We start from the raw sequence: 17033 nt of genomic DNA, 5'->3' as shown, positions 1-17033 counted from the left end.
TGAAGCGCCGCTCTCCTTCCCAGAGAGCCTTCGGGCCCCCCCACCCCTTTCTCCTCCCGCTTCCCTCAGCCTGCAAGCTCAGCTACTGTTCCCAGCACTGACGTCAGCGGGCGATGACCTCAGCGCAGAGGAGGTGGCGGTAGGTGGGGGCGGGACTGAGACCGATGGCGCGCGGGGCGGGGCGGACGCCAGGCTCCGCCCCTATCCGCTGGCTGCGGCCAATGAACTCCGCCGCCGGCTCCTCCGGCTCTCGCAACAGTATGAAAGGCGTGTAGCAGGTAAAGTCCGGGCAAAGCCCTCGCGACTGGCGAGCGAGCTGAGGCTTACGGTTCGGCACGTCCCATCAGAGACCTCTCTCTGACCCCCGCCTCCGCCACCGCTCCCAGAGTTGCACACGACATGAGCCAGGCCAGCTGGACCGGGAAGAGAACAGACATGCTCCCGGAGATCGCCGCCGCTGTGGGTTTCCTCTCCAGCCTTCTGAGGACCCGGGGCTGCGTGAACGAGCAGCGACTTCAGGTTTTCAGCGGGGCTCTCCAGGAAGCCCTGACGGGTGAGCACATTGCGGAGGGTCCTGGCGCCCGTCGAACCCTGACACCGGGGTTCGGCCCCCCTCCCTGCCTGAGGCGTCTTTCCTCTCCACTTAGGGCAGGGCTCCCCACTCGAGCAGCTCCGGGACTCGGTTTCCTTCCAGCTCCCGGGGCGGCCTGCAGTCTCCTCCCCCCACCCCCACATCCCCACCTTCCGCCCATTCCTCTGGGTCCTGTCCCTCCTCCTCGGCCCTGCTCTAGGGTCTCGGTCCGCGGTTGTTCTGGTTGGGCGCTCCCCTCCAAGCTGTCGCGGGCGCAAACACTAGACCTGAGTGCGATCCCGAGTCCCCAGCTTATGTCCCGGAAGGGGGGGGTACCTGCGGGTCTGAGTGCGAGCTCATCTCCCTCAGTGGACCCTGAGACCCTGCAGGCAACAAAGCCTGACCGGCCGGGGGGTCCTTATGGAACAAGAAGGCGCAATTGAACCTTCTCAACAACTTGGAGTCCCAGCCGTGGTTCTTCCCGCCGCGCGGGGCTGCGCTGAGCCTGCGTCTGCTGTTCACTCAGTCGAAGTTGGAATCCGGGCCCCCTTTGTATTTTCTGCCCACCCCCTTAGCCATCTGCCACCTATTATGGTACAGAGAGAGCCTTGTACGTAGTAAGTGCGCTCTGCGGGCGTGTGTCGGGGTTGGGGACGGTGCGGTGTGAGACGGAGGAGGTTGACAAGATACAAGCAGCCGCTGGCTGGGGAAGAGACCCATCTCCCAGCGGTTTCTAGCGGGTTGGCCGGCGGTCTTGGGCAGCAATAGCCATCTCTGAACGTGCCCACACAGATCCTGCCTTCTGAGGAACAACGTATGTTTCACCCAAACATCCCGGTTTTGCCTCCCTTACCCGCTGAGACAGGCCTCTGACTTTTCAAGGCAGAGGGAACCACTGAGGCACAGGGTGGGAGACATGGGTTCGACAGTAATGGCAGCCTTCTTGGCCTTGAAACTTCAGCTCATAGGTCCCCAGAGGCCCTGCCTGGACATGCCAGCCCCAGTCACACCCCTCCTCCTTAAACTGGGGATGTGCCAAAGGCAATATACTGGCTACAGAGGATTGACCCAGAGCTCTGGGACACCCTCCCGATACACATAAACCCTTGTCCTGGAAGGAGGGGTTTTTCCAGATCCCGTAATTTTTTTTTCTGCTACAGTGTCAGGAGGGTTTCAGGAGGGTCCTGAAACTCATGAGAAACCATGTTGCTTACTTAAAATCACTAGGTCCCTTCCTCTCCTATCCCATCACCCCCACCCCCCTTGTGTAGCATCCATGGCCCAACTGTTCTAACCAGTGCATATCCCCCTTGTCCTGTTTCCACAGAGCACTACAAACACCACTGGTTTCCTGAAAAACCATCCAAGGGCTCTGGCTACCGCTGCATCCGAATCAACCACAAAATGGACCCCATCATCAGTAAAGTGGCTAGCCAGATTGGGCTCAGCCAGCCTCAGCTGCACCGGCTGCTGCCCAGTGAGCTGACCCTGTGGGTGGACCCCTACGAGGTGTCCTACCGCATTGGGGAGGATGGCTCCATCTGCGTCCTGTACGAGGAGGCCCCGGTGGCCACCTCCTACGGGCTCCTCACCTGCAAGAACCAAATGATGCTGGGCAGGAGCAGCCCCTCAAAGAACTACATCATGGCAGTCTCCAGTTAGATCCCCCGCCACCCCACCCGGCGCTCTGCTGTACTCATTCTGCTGTGACAACAGGCCACTGCATACCTCTACCTGGGGAATTGTATTTTAAGTGAAGAGTTATTTATATATATATATATTATTTTTTTTAAGAAAAGGGGGGAAAAAAACCAAAAGATTTTTTTAAGAAAAAAATCCTTAAAGGGAGCTGCTTGGAAGTGGCCTCCCCAGGTGCCTTTGGAGAGAATTGTTGCGTGCTTGAGTCTGGGAGGCAGTGTCTGGAATGGGAGGGGGGAATGGTCAGGGAGGGCATGGGTCTGGCCAAGGTGAGGTGGGAGAAGCTTGGCTAGCAACCCAGGAAGATGTGAGAGGGAGCAAGCAAGGTTAGTAACTGTGAATGAGAGAGGTCAGGATCTGCCCTGGGGAGAGAAGAGAGGCTGAGTTCAAACCTCTCACCCAGGACACCTGCATCCCTGGCCCCTCTCTTACTCAACTCAGGGGCATTCAAGCCTGGACTTAAATCATACTATATTGCCTAATCTTCTCTTTCAATTTTTGATGAGATTCTAGGCAGAGAGTGAAAAGGCCTCTCCTGATTCCTTCTGTCCTGAGCAGCTTTTCTTGAAATCATGACTTGTTTCTAATTCTATTCTCAGGGGGCTGTAGATGTTGCTTCCCACCAAGAATATAAAGCTTTTTGTTTTGGGAGTCAGGGGAGTGAGGCAGGGGTTGAGGTTTATTGGAGTTGGGAGAGAAGGGCACTCTGCACAAAACCTTTGCCTTGCTATGAGCTGCTCTATGTGTGAGTATGTGTGGCAAATACCTTGGGGTTGATTTGCAATGGAATTTTGGGAACCATAGAGTATCCACTGGGATATTTTTTGGCCAAAACCCTTCTTTTGTAACCAGACAGAAGTCCTCATGATGCTGCCATTATCCCTTTGAGAGGTGGCTCAAAAGCTACAGGGAACTTCAGGTCCCTGAATACTGCCTTCTTTTTAAAAGCACAACACTCCTCTCTAACTGCCCCCCCACCGCTCCTCTCCCCTTCTGGTTGGGTCATGGAGCTACCCTATTTTCTAGGACAAGAGTTCTCAGTCACTGTGCAATATGGCCTCCTGGGTCCCAGGAGGATCTGGAGGAGAACTGGCTCTCACAACCTCCTGGTGCCCTGGTGGGCTTAAGGAACCATTTCTCCCTCTGTCCTCAGGACTATGGCTGGATGCTTAGCCTTGTAGATATTCCTTGGCTGAATGGGAGAATGCCCCAAGTTCTGCAGGACTACTTGGTATTCTTGTAGGGCTGACACTGAAAGCCAAACCTTGGGCAGTGTTTTTTCTCCCTGGTGCTCAGACCACCTGTGGGAGAGGCTACTGTCTCTCTCAGTACAATCCAAATTTGTCTATAGACTTGTGCAATACTTACTGTTCTGGGTTGGAGAAAAATGGAAAATTACACAGGGAAGAAATCTCCTTCCTTCAGTTTCTCGGTGACATTAGTGAGGGATCCTCAGAAGGCCTTGAGTTTCCCAAACCTGAATCACCTTAAGAAGGATGTAGCTAGAACATCTGGTCAACCTGGCTACCCTCCTGCTGTTGCCTTTAGTGAGGAAACTTTCTCCCCACTGCCAGTCCCCTTTCCTACATTTCTTAAACACTCGATTCTGACTCAAGGGTGCTAGTTACCAAACACTCCCCTACCCATTCCTGCCAGTACTGCCTCTTCAACTTTCCAGATCCCGAGTACCTTCCCAGATCCTTTTTCCAGTCCTTATTGCTTTAAAGTTAACTTCAGGCCAGTAGACCCAAGAGCTAATTTTCCGGTCTGTGGGTTGAAACAAAGCTGTGAATCACTGCAGATTGTTGTTGCATCTTGTCTGCAAACAGGTCCCTGCCTTTTTATAAGCAGCCTCATGGTCTCATTCTTAATCTTTTCTCTCTTCTTTTTCACGTTCACTTTAAAAACAACAAAACACCCAGAGCTGGACTGTTGAGCAGGCCTGTCTCTCCCATTAAGTAAAAAGAAATAGTACGTTTGTAAGCTATTCTGACAGAAAACACAAAGGTTACTAATTGTATAATAGTGTTTTTATATGGAAGAATGTACAGCTTTATGGACAAATGTACACTTTTTTTTGGTTTCTTTAATAAAAGTGTAGCAGATGAAGTCGTGTGGTATAGAGAAGATAAAATTCCCACATCACTAATTTGCATTTCCCTCAGAAGCAAATCCTTTGTGCCTCATAGTATTTCTCTTCAGTTGGATTCAGCAGACCTATCGCGTAGGTGGTAGGGACATTTCCAAGCATCCCCTCTTTCCTGGGAGATAGCTCCTTACTTCCCTTCTTTAATGCATATTCTAACTTCCCTGTGAAAATGCTAGATGGGCCAGTGTTCTAGTCTGAGCATTCCTCAGTCTAGCCAGGGCTCATCTTATGCATCCTCTTCTTCCTCCGCCTTACTCATTAGTTCATTCTGCAAGCATTTATTGTATGTGCTAGGTACTAAAATTATTAAAAATGATTAAGACTCACAGCCCGCTCACAGACTGGGATGGTTAACAGAGGACACTGAACCCCTTTCCAGGTTGGGGCAGAATTTTTTGAAATTCCTGGTCAAGCTCTCTTGTCATCTTTGGGGCTCCCACTTGACAACCACCATTCTTATTATACAAGAGCAATTGGGCCTCAGGATACAGGCACTGGAGCTGAACATGTGACAGAAGGCCAATGTTACCAGTTAGCTAAAAAGGAGCTGCTTCTGACAGCAAACACCAAGAGCATAGGTCTGTTACCCTTTATAACTCTGGCTATGTAGATAGGATCTATGCAAGGACATAGAAACACCCTTTCTCATCCCTGACTCTAGGGTTCTGCCCATGAGGTTTTGAAACAGGCTTCCCCACCCCCACTTCACTTGCTAGCTCCGCAGTTTGTACTAAGGTCACAAGTACATTTTTGACCTGGGCTATCTTTTTTCTTGTCTGTACGTGGGCTATACTTAAACTAAATTGTAAACATGTCTCATGAGCAGTGGTACCACCCTACACACACACACACACACACACACACACACACACACACACACACACACACACACACTTCATTTCATACCTCCATGACCCTCATCAACAAACATGCAGTTTGACCTAGGTGTCTTAGGTGGGAGGTCGGCCTGGGAGTCTGTGTGTGATATACTGGGAGGGTAGGTGAGCCAGGAGATGGGGGTCAGGGAAGCTAGCTCATCTGTATCACAAATAGAATTGGTTAGGGACCCACTTGTGTCAAGGAGTTGTTTAAAATAATGGTCCCATTTTCATGTCTAGCTTCTAACACAAATGTCCTAGGTACTCATTTGTTAAGGACCTACCTAGGTCCTTAACAAATGAGGTTAGGGTCGAATTTTTGCCATCCTGGTGTACTCTTCTCTTATTCAGTACAAAATCAGCATCTAACTTCTTGTTTCCTAACAGGCTTCTCTCATGAAGGATATTTCATTGTTTAGTCAAAGGCCTGAAATTCAGGGAGGGTTGTCTGGGGGTTAAGGGGACACCGTCACCCACCTCTGTTTCCAAGCCAGGTAAACCACAGAATGGCAGATTGATCTTGAGGTTTCTCATGGCTCTAGGTAGAACTAATAGTCCCTCAATTTAAATAAGAGGGTTCTGTGATCAAGCAGTTTGTTATTTACTTTAGATCTGACCAATGTCAATAGGAGTGGAGAGTACCCCTTAGCCAGGTGAGGGAATAGGGGCTGTAGACAAGAATTGCTTGAGGAATTGCAGTTGGTGGCTTTTATGTGTTCAGGGACTGGGCATTGGTTGGTCCATTCTGCTCCCAGCTTCCCCACTTGGTAAACAGTGCCAGCCTGGGAGACCTGTGCTTGGTCAGCTGTTTCTGGATGATAAGCACCACCCCAAAGAGTGTAGACAAGGCCCTGGGAGCTGCAGATTAAGAGCCCATCCTGGCTCCTGATAAGGAGGTTTGGGTGGGGAAGTCCTTGATGCTGCAACAAACGAGCCCCGGGGGAAGAAACCCACTTCTGTGAGGCTGACATCTGTTCCTCTAGTAGCCTGTGGTCCGGAAAGATAGTGAGGACTCCTGGCTTCCGAGCCAGTGCTGGCACCCAGCCCAACAAAGAGTGGTGCAATAGAAAGAGTTCTGGGCTGGGGTGGGGTGGGGGGGCGGGGGATAGAATCTATGGGCTGTGGTCCAGGTTCTTCTTCCTAACTAGCTATGTGAGTTCATATAAACCCTGAAAGTTTCCCGTCTCAGAAATTAGGGGGTGGATTAGATGAACTCTGTTCCTTTCTTCAGCTTCTGGTTCTAAATCATCTCCATTATCCTAGCAATTACTGGAGAGCAAATTAGCACAATTATTATCATATTTTCAGTTAGTTGAACTGAAAGTTCATTTGGACTGGGAAGTGAAGTCTGTAATAATCTTCCCTTGTTTGGCTCAGACTCCTGCCTGATAAGGTTTCAATTTCCAGGTCTAGTGAGACAGTGCTGCAAAGAGGTCAGGAGCTCAGGCCCTGGTGTCAGGCTGCCTGGAGGTCTAATCTCAGCTCTACCACCTACCTACTGGCTGTGAAACCTGGGGCAGATTACTTCACCAGGCCTCCATTTCCCCATTTGTAAAATGGGATTAAGAATAGAACCTATCTCAAAATGGTATGAGGATTAAATGAGATCCATATTCTACTTAGAATGGTGCTTTGCACACTTGAGTACTAAATAAATGAGAATTGTAGTTTTAAGTAGAAATTAACCTCATCTCTTCATGGGCTCTGAACTGGTCCTGAGACGAATAAGGACACTCTGACATTCTGATAACTGGAAGGAAACCATTATTAAATTAAAATTCCTACTGGGCCTCCAAGAGCAGCTACAGTTAACACCAAGAAGCCTATATAAGTACCTGATAAATAAATGAATGAACTGATGTCTGACCTTTGTCATTCTTGCTGAAATGGACAGTGTCCTTTCCAGACATCTGATCTCATTGACCACCGAGCAGTTTTGACCTGTTGGCTTCATGTTCTGCTTGTGGAGATTAACCAAACCGGCTACGTGCTCATTCACACACCAAGTGGGTGGGGAAAGGGATTTTCCAATAACAACTTTGCTTACCTCCATCCTGCCCATCTGTGGAATCACACCCATCTGCTCTCCCTTCCCAGAAGAGAGAGAAATGGGGAGATGGGGAAGGGTAATGAGTTCCGGAGAGTTCTGGCTTTCTCTCTGCACCATTTCTTTGCAGAGCTGGCAAAAACAAAACAAAACAAAACAAAACAAAAAACCATTTGAGCTTAGTCTAAAAGGCTACCAGGGCCCTGGATAACAATGATCTTATACAAACAAGTGTACCCCAGATGTGCAGCCAGTCCTTTCCCTTGGATTGAGAGAAACCTGGTTCTCTGAGCTCCCACCAGCTCCAAGACATTTTGTTCCCAGCTGAAGTCTGGCTCTTCCACTCCCCACCCTCATTGCCATAAACAAGGGCGGCCTTAATCCAACCCTGGTTCAGTAAACCTGACAGGCTGCCCAGAGCACATCAGATAAGAGGAGGTTATAGCTGGGCAGGTTGGACAAAGGACTACTTTATATACCAGCAGGGAGAGCTCCTTTAAAATTTGGTGGGTAGCAGGGGTGAGGGTAAGGCCAGACAGTCAATGAATGAGGATAGCTAGACAGAGGCTACAATGAACTTGGAGAGCCAGCTCAAGCCTTGTCTGAAAAGGACCCCACTCATTAGCTCTATACCAGATATTGTAATTTTTCAAGAGAAACCTGAAATGCAGACTTCTATTTGACATCTCCCTGAATTCTAAAGATGGCAACTAATTTTTTTAAAGTGTTAAGCTATTTTTTTAAAGTGCATATCAGCCTAGGCTGCCAGTTTGTGACCTATGATGCCCCGAGGAGTGGGGATGTAGAGGTTTCTGACCCCATCCCCCATACTCACAGCGAGGCTCTGCATTGAGGACATCAGTGGCTGGCTGTCACCATGGCCATGATCTTTAGGAAGTAACACCCCTAATAGAACCAAGGGCACACCTGAGGCCTCTTCCCCCTCCAAGGACTGGACTAGAAGCAGCTCTCCCTTCCCTCAACTGGTGTCCATTAGCCTGTGCCTGGGACTGTGGCCTCTGGACCTTTACTCAGGGATGCTCTGCCCCTCTCTTACCCACCCACTTCATCTGGTTAACTCTTGCCTCTGAAGATTTAGAGCATCTCTTCCAGGCAACTTTTCTGTGACATTTCCCCTTCCCAGTCTGGGACAAGTGTTCCCATGTTACTCAGTTCTTTCCTCTACCCTAGTCCTTATAACCCTGAGTTTACAGCTAGAATGTAGGCCAGGGACCTTATCTGAGTAGTGTTTGGTGCTTAGTGGGTGTTAGTGAATACTGGTTGAATGAATGAATGTCAAAGTGGCCAAGAGTAGAGGCTAGCAGATCAAGGAGATTTAGATCAGGGATGGGAGGAAAAACTCAAGTCCATTCAGGGTCTGCCACGAGGAGTCCCAGCTCAAAATACCAACCTGTGATTGCACCTTCTTAAAAAAAAAAAAAAACCAGTCCTTTGACTCTAGCAGCCTCTTAGGTCTTTAACCACCTGCCATTGAAATGTAAATGTCACTTAAAGAGGCGTACACACACTTTAAGTCATAATATGGGAGAGCCTTAGTTAACAATGAACTCCTTAAATGGGTTTACCCAGAAAGTAATCACCTGGAGAAGAAAAGCCTGGGCTGCCATCAGGAAGGAATTCCAAGGTGGCAGGAGAGAGAATAGGGTCCATAGCTCCTGAACACTGATGCTGTCTACAGAAATTCTCTTCCCAATGTTTACTTGTGAAGCCAGCTATGAGGTGGTGGAAATAACTCTAGGTTTAGGAGTTGGGAAATAGGGGCCCTAGCTTCAGGTCTGAAAATAGCTAGTAATAGATGTCTTTGACAACTTAGACTGGTCACGTCCACCTTCTGAGTCTTGGTTTTCTCATCTGTAAAATGAGTCACTTATGCTAAATCACCTCTCACCATTCCATTTCCATTTCCAGATGGAACAGGAAAATCTCTGATTCTTCTGTCCCATTTAGGCCAGCACAGAGTTCTAGTCGGGCCCCTGTCACACTTGAAATAAAACAACAGCCTTCTACCTGCTCTACTACCTGGCCTGCCCAGCAGCCCGGGGCAAGTGCAAACTATTTTCATTGTGCCATTCCCTTCCTGCTGCCTTTCTTTTTCACTCTGAATCCCTAAAATGGGAATATAAGGCTCTCCCAGTCTTTCCAACCTCAAATACTCTGTGCAATGGCCTATCTGCACCAGGACCCCTCACCTTGTCAATTCTTACCTGCTCACCTTTCCTTGCAGCCACGTCCACATTTGCAAGTTTCTCTACTCCGACAATTATCACGGCCCAAAACTGCTTGTAAAAGACTTTGACACACTTCCTTCTAGGACATGAGCACTTAACCATGTGCTGAGCACCCACAATTGCCAGATACTCTGCCTGGTACCTTACACACAGAATGTCTCTTGTAATGTCCACAGCACACTGTGAGATATTGTTACCTCAAGTTCACAGATGAAGAAAGCAAAGCACCAGTAACTAGAGGGAGAGGTAGTGGAAACAAATTTAAAATCAATGTGACTCTTGGGACTTCCCTGGTGGTCCAGTGGTTGAAAATCCATCTTGCAATGCAGGGGACACGGGTTCGATCCCTGGTCAGGGAACTGAGATCCCATGTGCCGCGGGGCAACTAAGCCCAAGCGCTGCAACTACTGCGTTCTGGAGTCTTCATGCCACAGCTCAAGAGAAGCCCGTGTGCCGCAATGAAGAACCCACGCGCTACAACGAAAGATCCCTTGTGCTGCAACTAAGACCTGACGCAGCCAATAAATAAATAAATAAAGCTTTAAAAAACAAAAAACCACCAAAAAAACCTACATGACTCTCTAGAGTTTTTTCCTTCCCCTGTTGCCTCTTCAGGATACTTTTCCTGAATAATCCTGCTAGTCCTCTTTAAAAACATTCTTACCTCAGGGCTTTTCAATGTTTGTACATATGGTTTAAAACTGCTTGCACTTTTATAACACATTTCTTACTCTAGAGCCTCTTAATGATATATATATACATGTCATTTATTACTGTTTACACTTTCATAACAAAGAGTCAGCACATCTTCATGTTTTGCTTTTGGTTGAGGTCTGGTGGCTTTGCAAGCTTGCATCCCCTCTCCAACTGTTACCATATACACCTCCACAGGAGGAACCATTGTGTTCTATTTCTTTTTATACCCCCATGTGCCATGCACAACTTGGCATGAGACAGTCTTAGTACACTGAGTACACTGGCGGTTGAATGAAAGGATGTGCCCACAGGTGACTGTGGAGCAAGTGCCCTCTCCTCACTGCCCTCTCCTAACATCCTCCCTCCCATTCAGGACCTAAAAAGGAAATTGCCCACTTTGGGAGTTTCCTAAGAGCGGGTGAGGGAGCCCTGTGAGCTGAGTCCCCCTGCAGATATCACAGTTCCCAGCACATGGTCTACACACCAGCAAATTTGTTCTTAGGTGGATACTGATGGTAGGACTTCATTTGATCTTTTCAGTCAAATCTGTTCCACACAACTGGAACCACAACAACTTGAAATAATAAGCAATGAGTAGGCAGATATGAATGCAGGTCTGGATAAATAAGTTTGGAAATAAATGGAGACTTATTGTTGGAAAAATGCTTTCACATACCATAGGCTGATGTATCATTTAAGGATTCTGTCTTCATGCTTATACCATGGCTTTAAATTTACATGGTCTGAAGAGGATTAAGCTTTCTGGCTGAGGGTGAGGAGGCCACGGAAGGAAGGAGAGGGGCAGAGGCACAAGCCCTCTCAGGAGTCTTTCCTTAATGAGCCTTCTTGTCCTGGCTCTAGGGAAGCTGGTGCCAGAGGGGGATGATCCCTTTCCTCTGTGTGTGTGTGGTTGGGTGGGGGGAGTGACAGTGCATTTGAGCAACTCAGCTGTTAGTTCTTTGCCGCTGCTGGGTACCCAGAGAAGTGCAGTCAAGCCCCTCCCCCAGCTCCTCACTGGCCTAACTAATCCTGAAAGCCCTTTCTTCTCCTGGGCAGAGCGTCCCCTTGCCAGCTGCCCATTCCTCCAGGTGTTTCCTGTAGCTCTTTGTTTGCTGGCTGGGTGGCTGAGGGCAGCGGGTGGGAGTCTGTTTTGGCTTCCCATTAACCAATGGCAGCCAGTGTGGGGGTAGGTCTGGAGCTCCTGTATCTGGGGGGAACTGACCACAAACACCAGCTGCCTCCTGATACCTGCCTTTCTGAGAGTGTATAAACAGTACTGGGCCCAGAGAGGAAGAAGGCTTTCTCGGCAGAGCAGGGCAGGGGCTTCAGCTGGGTCAGAACAGAGGGTCATATCGCAAGTGAAATGTCTAGAAGCTTCCTACCTTAATTCCCCTTTCCCCAGGGGAGAGGGTCAAGGTCTAAAGTGTGAGTCACCACAGGGACCTCAGCACAAAGGCCTGGTTGCCCTGGACTCTAACGCCAACATGACAAGGGCTGGTGGTGCTGGGTCACCCTCCACCGTTCACCTGCCATAAAGTGGAGTGCATTGCTTCTCAAGGCAAAGGCTGAGAGTGGAAGGGGCCGTCTTGACAAAGCCTCCGTTTTCTTACCTCAGAGCTGAAGCGACTATACACCCCACCTTCACCAAACCTCCCCAACCCCAGACAGTTGGTGCAAAGACAAACGCTGTCTTGGGTTTCTCCCTGGCCACTCTTCCCAGGAAGGTAGGGTAGTATTTGCGGTTCAAGTTTCTCCATTTTAGTTGAAGTGATCCACTCATCTGGATGATTATTTTATTTATGTCTCCCTGGGAGGCTGTTGGCTCTGGGAGCTGGGCTGCATATCTTGATGTTACCTTGTATCTCCAGTGCTTGCATGGGGCCTGGCATACAGTAGGTTCTCAACAATAGTGTAAATGAATGAATGGGAATGTTACCTCCTTAATCCTTTTCTGTCTTGGTGTTTGCAATGGGTTAACAGAATAACACAATAATAAATGGCACTAGTGAGCATTTGCCATGCGTATAATATCATTAAATTCTCAGATTAACTCCATGGGTTGATATTATTACCCTTAGACTATAGATGAAGAGACTAAGACTCAGGGAAGGTGAAGCAAATTACCTACAGGCGTACTGCTAGTAAGTGACAGGGTCGGGTCAAATCCAGGACTGACTGAATAAACAGAGGGGGAAAAGAAAGAAAGAAAAACTAAGGCAAAACTGGATCCAGGGTTTCTTCTAATTCCCCCTGTCACCCTTAGCCCTCTGGTCTTCTGGATTCCAGGAACTTTTACACCAAGCCACAGTTCACATTGCAGGTGGTCAAAAAACAGTTAAGAAGTCTGGAATCTCAATCTTACGTATATTTTATGTCCAAACTCAGATTGCCTGTCCTCTGAACTCCTGACACTTATCCTAGCCTTGACTGATTTTATAACAACCCTCTAAACTTTTATAGGAAGAAGTTGCTGTTCCCTCGCTTATTCATGTATATGATCTTTTATTTGTGTATGTCTTCCTTGAATTGCTTTCTTTTTATGTCATATTTCAATTTGAAGGCTCTAGAGATCACCTCTGGTATTTCTCAATACCCACTGTAGCTTCTGGGTTTAATGCAGTACCTGGGTATGAAACTGAGAGCAAGAAGGGCTGGGGAACCAAGCAGTCTAGTCTATACACTTCAGTGGACTCCCCCCAACCCCATAGGGCTCTCTCTCTTTCTCTCTCTCTCTCTCTCTCTCTCCTTTGCCCTTTGCCTCTTTCCAGATGGAGAAATCCTGATCCAATAGAGACCAACCAGCCAGATGGATTGCTTCATCCTCAGCTGCTGACTTCCCAGCTCTTGTGCAAAACACAGGAACTCCTTGTGCTCATTGTGACCCACTTCCTTTCTTACTAGGACCTGCTCAGGGTAGAGGCTTAGGTCTCAGTGGCTTCTCTTGTTTTTGCAAAAGGAAAATAATCTCCCTGTCATAGTCACCAATAGGTTTTTCCCATGACTTTTCCCATGGCACCTCCCAGGTGGGAGAGAAAAGAAAGGAACACTGACTGTGTCCTGAGATGAGCTTCAAAGATACCCAGGAGGGCGGAACACAATGTAAAACCACTTGTTAAGATTATAGTGTTATTTGAATATGAGGGATTGAAGTGGGTCGACACAGGTCTTGGAGTCCAGGGTCTGTATCTGGGCTCTAGCACGGAGCCAGCTGCACGTGCAGCTTAAAGGACATTTTTATGGTTTTGAGTTTTCAGTTTGGCAGGCAGGCAATGTGTCCTGGAGTAAGGGCTCTCTTATGTCCAGAGACGGGTCCTTGTGAGAAGCACAGTGTGGGGGGGTGGGCAGAGGCGAGAGTTTTTGTCCTCAGTGTGTTGTCAGTCCAAAGATGTTGATGGGATAATCATAAATGCCAGTACATAAAACACTGATATGTGATTAAATACAAATTAATGGAACTACATAGAATGATACATTCTACATAAATAAGTGCTTAGACAGTTGCTAGACAAATGGAAATGATTAGAGATGGGTGAGGTTAGTTCAAGCAAGGATCGGGAAAGAGAGCTGTTTTGAGAAATGCCTTTATTATCTTGTGCCCAAACAGCTCTGAGCACAGGCACCTTGGCCAGCTCAAACAACAGGAGGTCCGGTGGGTGGGTGGAGGAGCAGGGCATGGAGCCAGGTAGGAGGAGAGTGGTGAGCTGTGTGTTCCCTAAGCTCTGAGCAACTCTGCCCACTCCCACCCCTCACCCCTCACCCCCAGCACCACAGCTCAGTTCTTCTGCAGAAAGAGCAACCGGGGGCATTCAGCCCCGAAGAATGCAGACCTGTGGCCTCAGAATCATAACTTTGCATATGCGATACCTTTTTACTGTTTTAAGACATAGGGAATGATTCCCTTTTATTCTGAATTTATCGAGATCTTTTAGCACCTTAACCTAGAGCTCCCATTAATCCTCCCAAAACAGACTGGACTGATGTTGGAGGGTGGAGCGAGAAGGAGACAAAAATCGGAGATTCGGGAGATTAGGGGGCCAGGGGAGCCTTCACCTCTACTCTTTAAAAAAGATCTTTGCATTGCCCTAGACCTTTCTGGTCTCAATTGCCTCATGAAATAATAGATGTGAAGCACTCTGAAAAATGTTTCAACACTCCACCTCCTGGGAGTTATGACTGTGGGCAAGCTGAAAGCAAAGCCTCCATGGGGGACTTGCCTGGGGGACCAGTGGTTAAGACTCCATGCTTCCACTGCTGGGGGCACGGGTTTGATCCCTGGTTGGAGAACTAAGATTCCACCAAAAAAGAAAAGAAAAGAAGAGAAAACCTCCTATTGCACAGCCTGTCCTGTTTATAGAGCACTGGATTGCACACCAGCTTACTCTCTACTATGCTGGGAGGTAGAGGTGGCGGGTGATTTTACCATTTATGGAGAGGAAACTGAGGCTCAGACAGGCTAGATGACTTGCCCAGAATTATACAGCAAGCAGATGGTAAGCTGAGCATGGAAGCCAGGTCTCCTGATTCCTGGTCCATTTCTTTCCACCTAGCCTCTTAATGTTTGAAAGCACACATGGGTTGTTTTGATAGAATCCTATTCTAGAACAAGTCAAAATTCATTATTTAATGGCAGAGTGCCAGATCCCACTGTTCTCCACCTGATAGGTCTTAGATTTTTCTATTTAACCCTATTATTTGAGAGGCAAAACAATGCCCAGTCAAGGGAGTTTTACAGAACGAAAGCCTTCAAAGCACAATACCCCAAGCTACCACAGTGTAACATTGTTGCCCCAAACTGAGGTCTCCCTTCCCAGGGATTCTGGCTCTGCACAGAGCTGGACAGAAGCCGAGGAGGAGTGTGGGGGCAGAGCCTCCCCAGAGGGAAACAGATGGGCAGGCTGGCCCCAGTGCCAGCACTTTGAACAACCCTTTTCTTTTCCAGCCAAACGTCCAATGTCATTCCCCTCTCACCTCCAGCTCCCAGGCAGCCCCCCCCCACCCCCATTCTGTCTTTGGGTGGGCTCTGAGTAGCTGATGGACTCTGGAGGGATGGAGGCTGTTCTTTATGACTGGCAGAAGGATGAAAGGAGGCTTGAAACTGGTGTGGGGCAACTGTTGCCATCTGTCTGGTGGGACGTCACCAGGGATGGTCTCGCCCATTCACTCCTTCACGCACCGCTGGGCTCGGGCCTTTTGTTTGGTTGGCTAGGGGTGGGGTTGCTGTAGTGCAGTGAAGAGAGGCGGCGGGTGAGAGAAGCAGCTTCTTTGTGTCTGGACCAAACTTTCAGTGATTCACTAGGGTGATTTGCATGAGGAAGCTGCCTAAGCCCCCAAACACCCAAGTGATTGACAGCCTCCAGCCCTCTCTCCTGGTCACACCCCTCCCCCTCCCCCTTCGGCCAAACAGCTCCCCAGGGTTAGAGGGAGTGGCCCCAGCTCCTCTGCAGGGATGGGGAGCAGGGAAAGCTGCTGTGTCCCTCTCTGTGCCCCCTCTGTCCCCATCCCTTTCCCAGTTGGAGGTGGGTCTGGTGTCTTCCTCCCTCCCCACCCCCATCAGTCCCTCACAGCGTTTTTCTTTTTGTTTGGTTTCTGCGTACTAGGCTGGCGGGCAGAGGGGCCAAAGCGGGAGGAAAGGCCCATTAACCACCCAGCAGCTGAGCAGGGAAAAAAAGGAGCTGAATTGAGACGTCGGGGTTGGCAGCTCTCCAGCCCAGCTCCTGGTCTTTGAATAACACCCCAGGCCAGGAGCTGGGATCAGTGTGTGGGAGGCTTTGGGGCATTTAATTATTTAAAGGGCTCACTAAAAGGAGCTAAGACCCTGGGGAAGGGGGAGGATAGGCAGATGGTGTGCCCAAGTTGCTGGGAACCTGGGTGCAGAATGGGTGAGGGTGGGGGTGGGGGAGGGAGGGAGGACTGAGCTAGAGGTCAGGGTTCAGGGAGTAAGAGAATGGGGGAGGGGAAGTGAAACAGAGATTGCCCTCTAGACCCAAGCATGCCCTGTGGATAGTCTTTGCCTACACCAGCTGTGAGCAGGCTCTCGGCTTCTCCTTTCTGTACTCCTGCCCACCACTCCCCAACTTTTAAATTCGTATCTGCCCTGAGAGGGAACCATTTTGGAAACACACAACAAAACTGTTAAGTTTAGGGGATTACCCCTTCTCTTCTGGCATTTAGGGATGTTCCAGGTTGGTTCAATGGTGACCTGAACTGGGCAGACGGATAGGAGGATTTTCTCGTCCTCCCTCCCTCACTCCCTCCCTTCCTCTTTCTTTCTTTCTTCTTTCTTTCTTTCTTTCTTTCTTTCTTTCTTTCTTTCTTTCTTTCTTTCTTTCTTTTCTTTCTTTCTTTCTTTCTTTCTTTCTTTCTTTCTTTCTTTCTTTCTTTCTTTCTTTCCTTCTTTCTTTCTTTCCTTCTTTTCTTTCTTTCTACTTGTGGTAAAACTTCTGCAACATAAAATTCACCATTTTATCTAGTTTCATTTTATAAGATGAGACCGTACACTGAGTCTGTGGAAATAATGAGAAAGCAAATAATTGGAGGTCCTGCTCTTGGGGGCACAGGGTGCTTCGAAAGGCAGTCTGTGCCCCCGAGAGCACAGGGGCCTAGGTCCCTAGGTAGAAACATACTAGTCAGATTCAATTTGAATTCAGCTCTGCCATGTACAAGCTCTGCGACCACAGGTAAGTTATTTAATTGTTCAATGCCTCAATTTTCTCATCTTTAAAATGAGGATAAAAAATTGCTCCCA

At 48.6% G+C, this 17033-nt stretch overlaps 1 protein-coding gene across 1 annotated transcript; it reads left to right on the top strand.

The window, feature by feature from the left end:
- The first annotated feature begins 241 nt into the window (after positions 1 to 241).
- On the top strand, positions 242 to 6363 carry BTG2 (BTG anti-proliferation factor 2). The gene is made up of 2 exons (XM_059996409.1): positions 242 to 553; positions 1899 to 6363. Exons 1-2 carry the CDS (start codon positions 400 to 402, stop codon positions 2231 to 2233), a joined length of 489 nt encoding a protein of 162 aa, XP_059852392.1. The 5' UTR covers positions 242 to 399; the 3' UTR covers positions 2234 to 6363.
- Positions 6364 to 17033: the final 10670 nt, after the last annotated feature.

Source organism: Delphinus delphis, chromosome 1 (genome assembly GCF_949987515.2).
Source record: "Delphinus delphis chromosome 1, mDelDel1.2, whole genome shotgun sequence".
Classification (NCBI taxonomy): Eukaryota; Metazoa; Chordata; class Mammalia; order Artiodactyla; family Delphinidae; genus Delphinus; species Delphinus delphis.
This window is presented reverse-complemented; position numbering and strand designations above follow the sequence as displayed.

Excerpts from the sequence above, each read along its gene's own strand:
- BTG2 (XM_059996409.1), top strand. The coding sequence starts at position 400 with ATGAGCCAGGCCAGCTGGACCGGGAAGAGAACAGACATGCTCCCGGAG. Across the intron at positions 554-1,898 it reads TCTCCAGGAAGCCCTGACGG|AGCACTACAAACACCACTGG; the intron begins GTGAGCACATTG and ends CTGTTTCCACAG.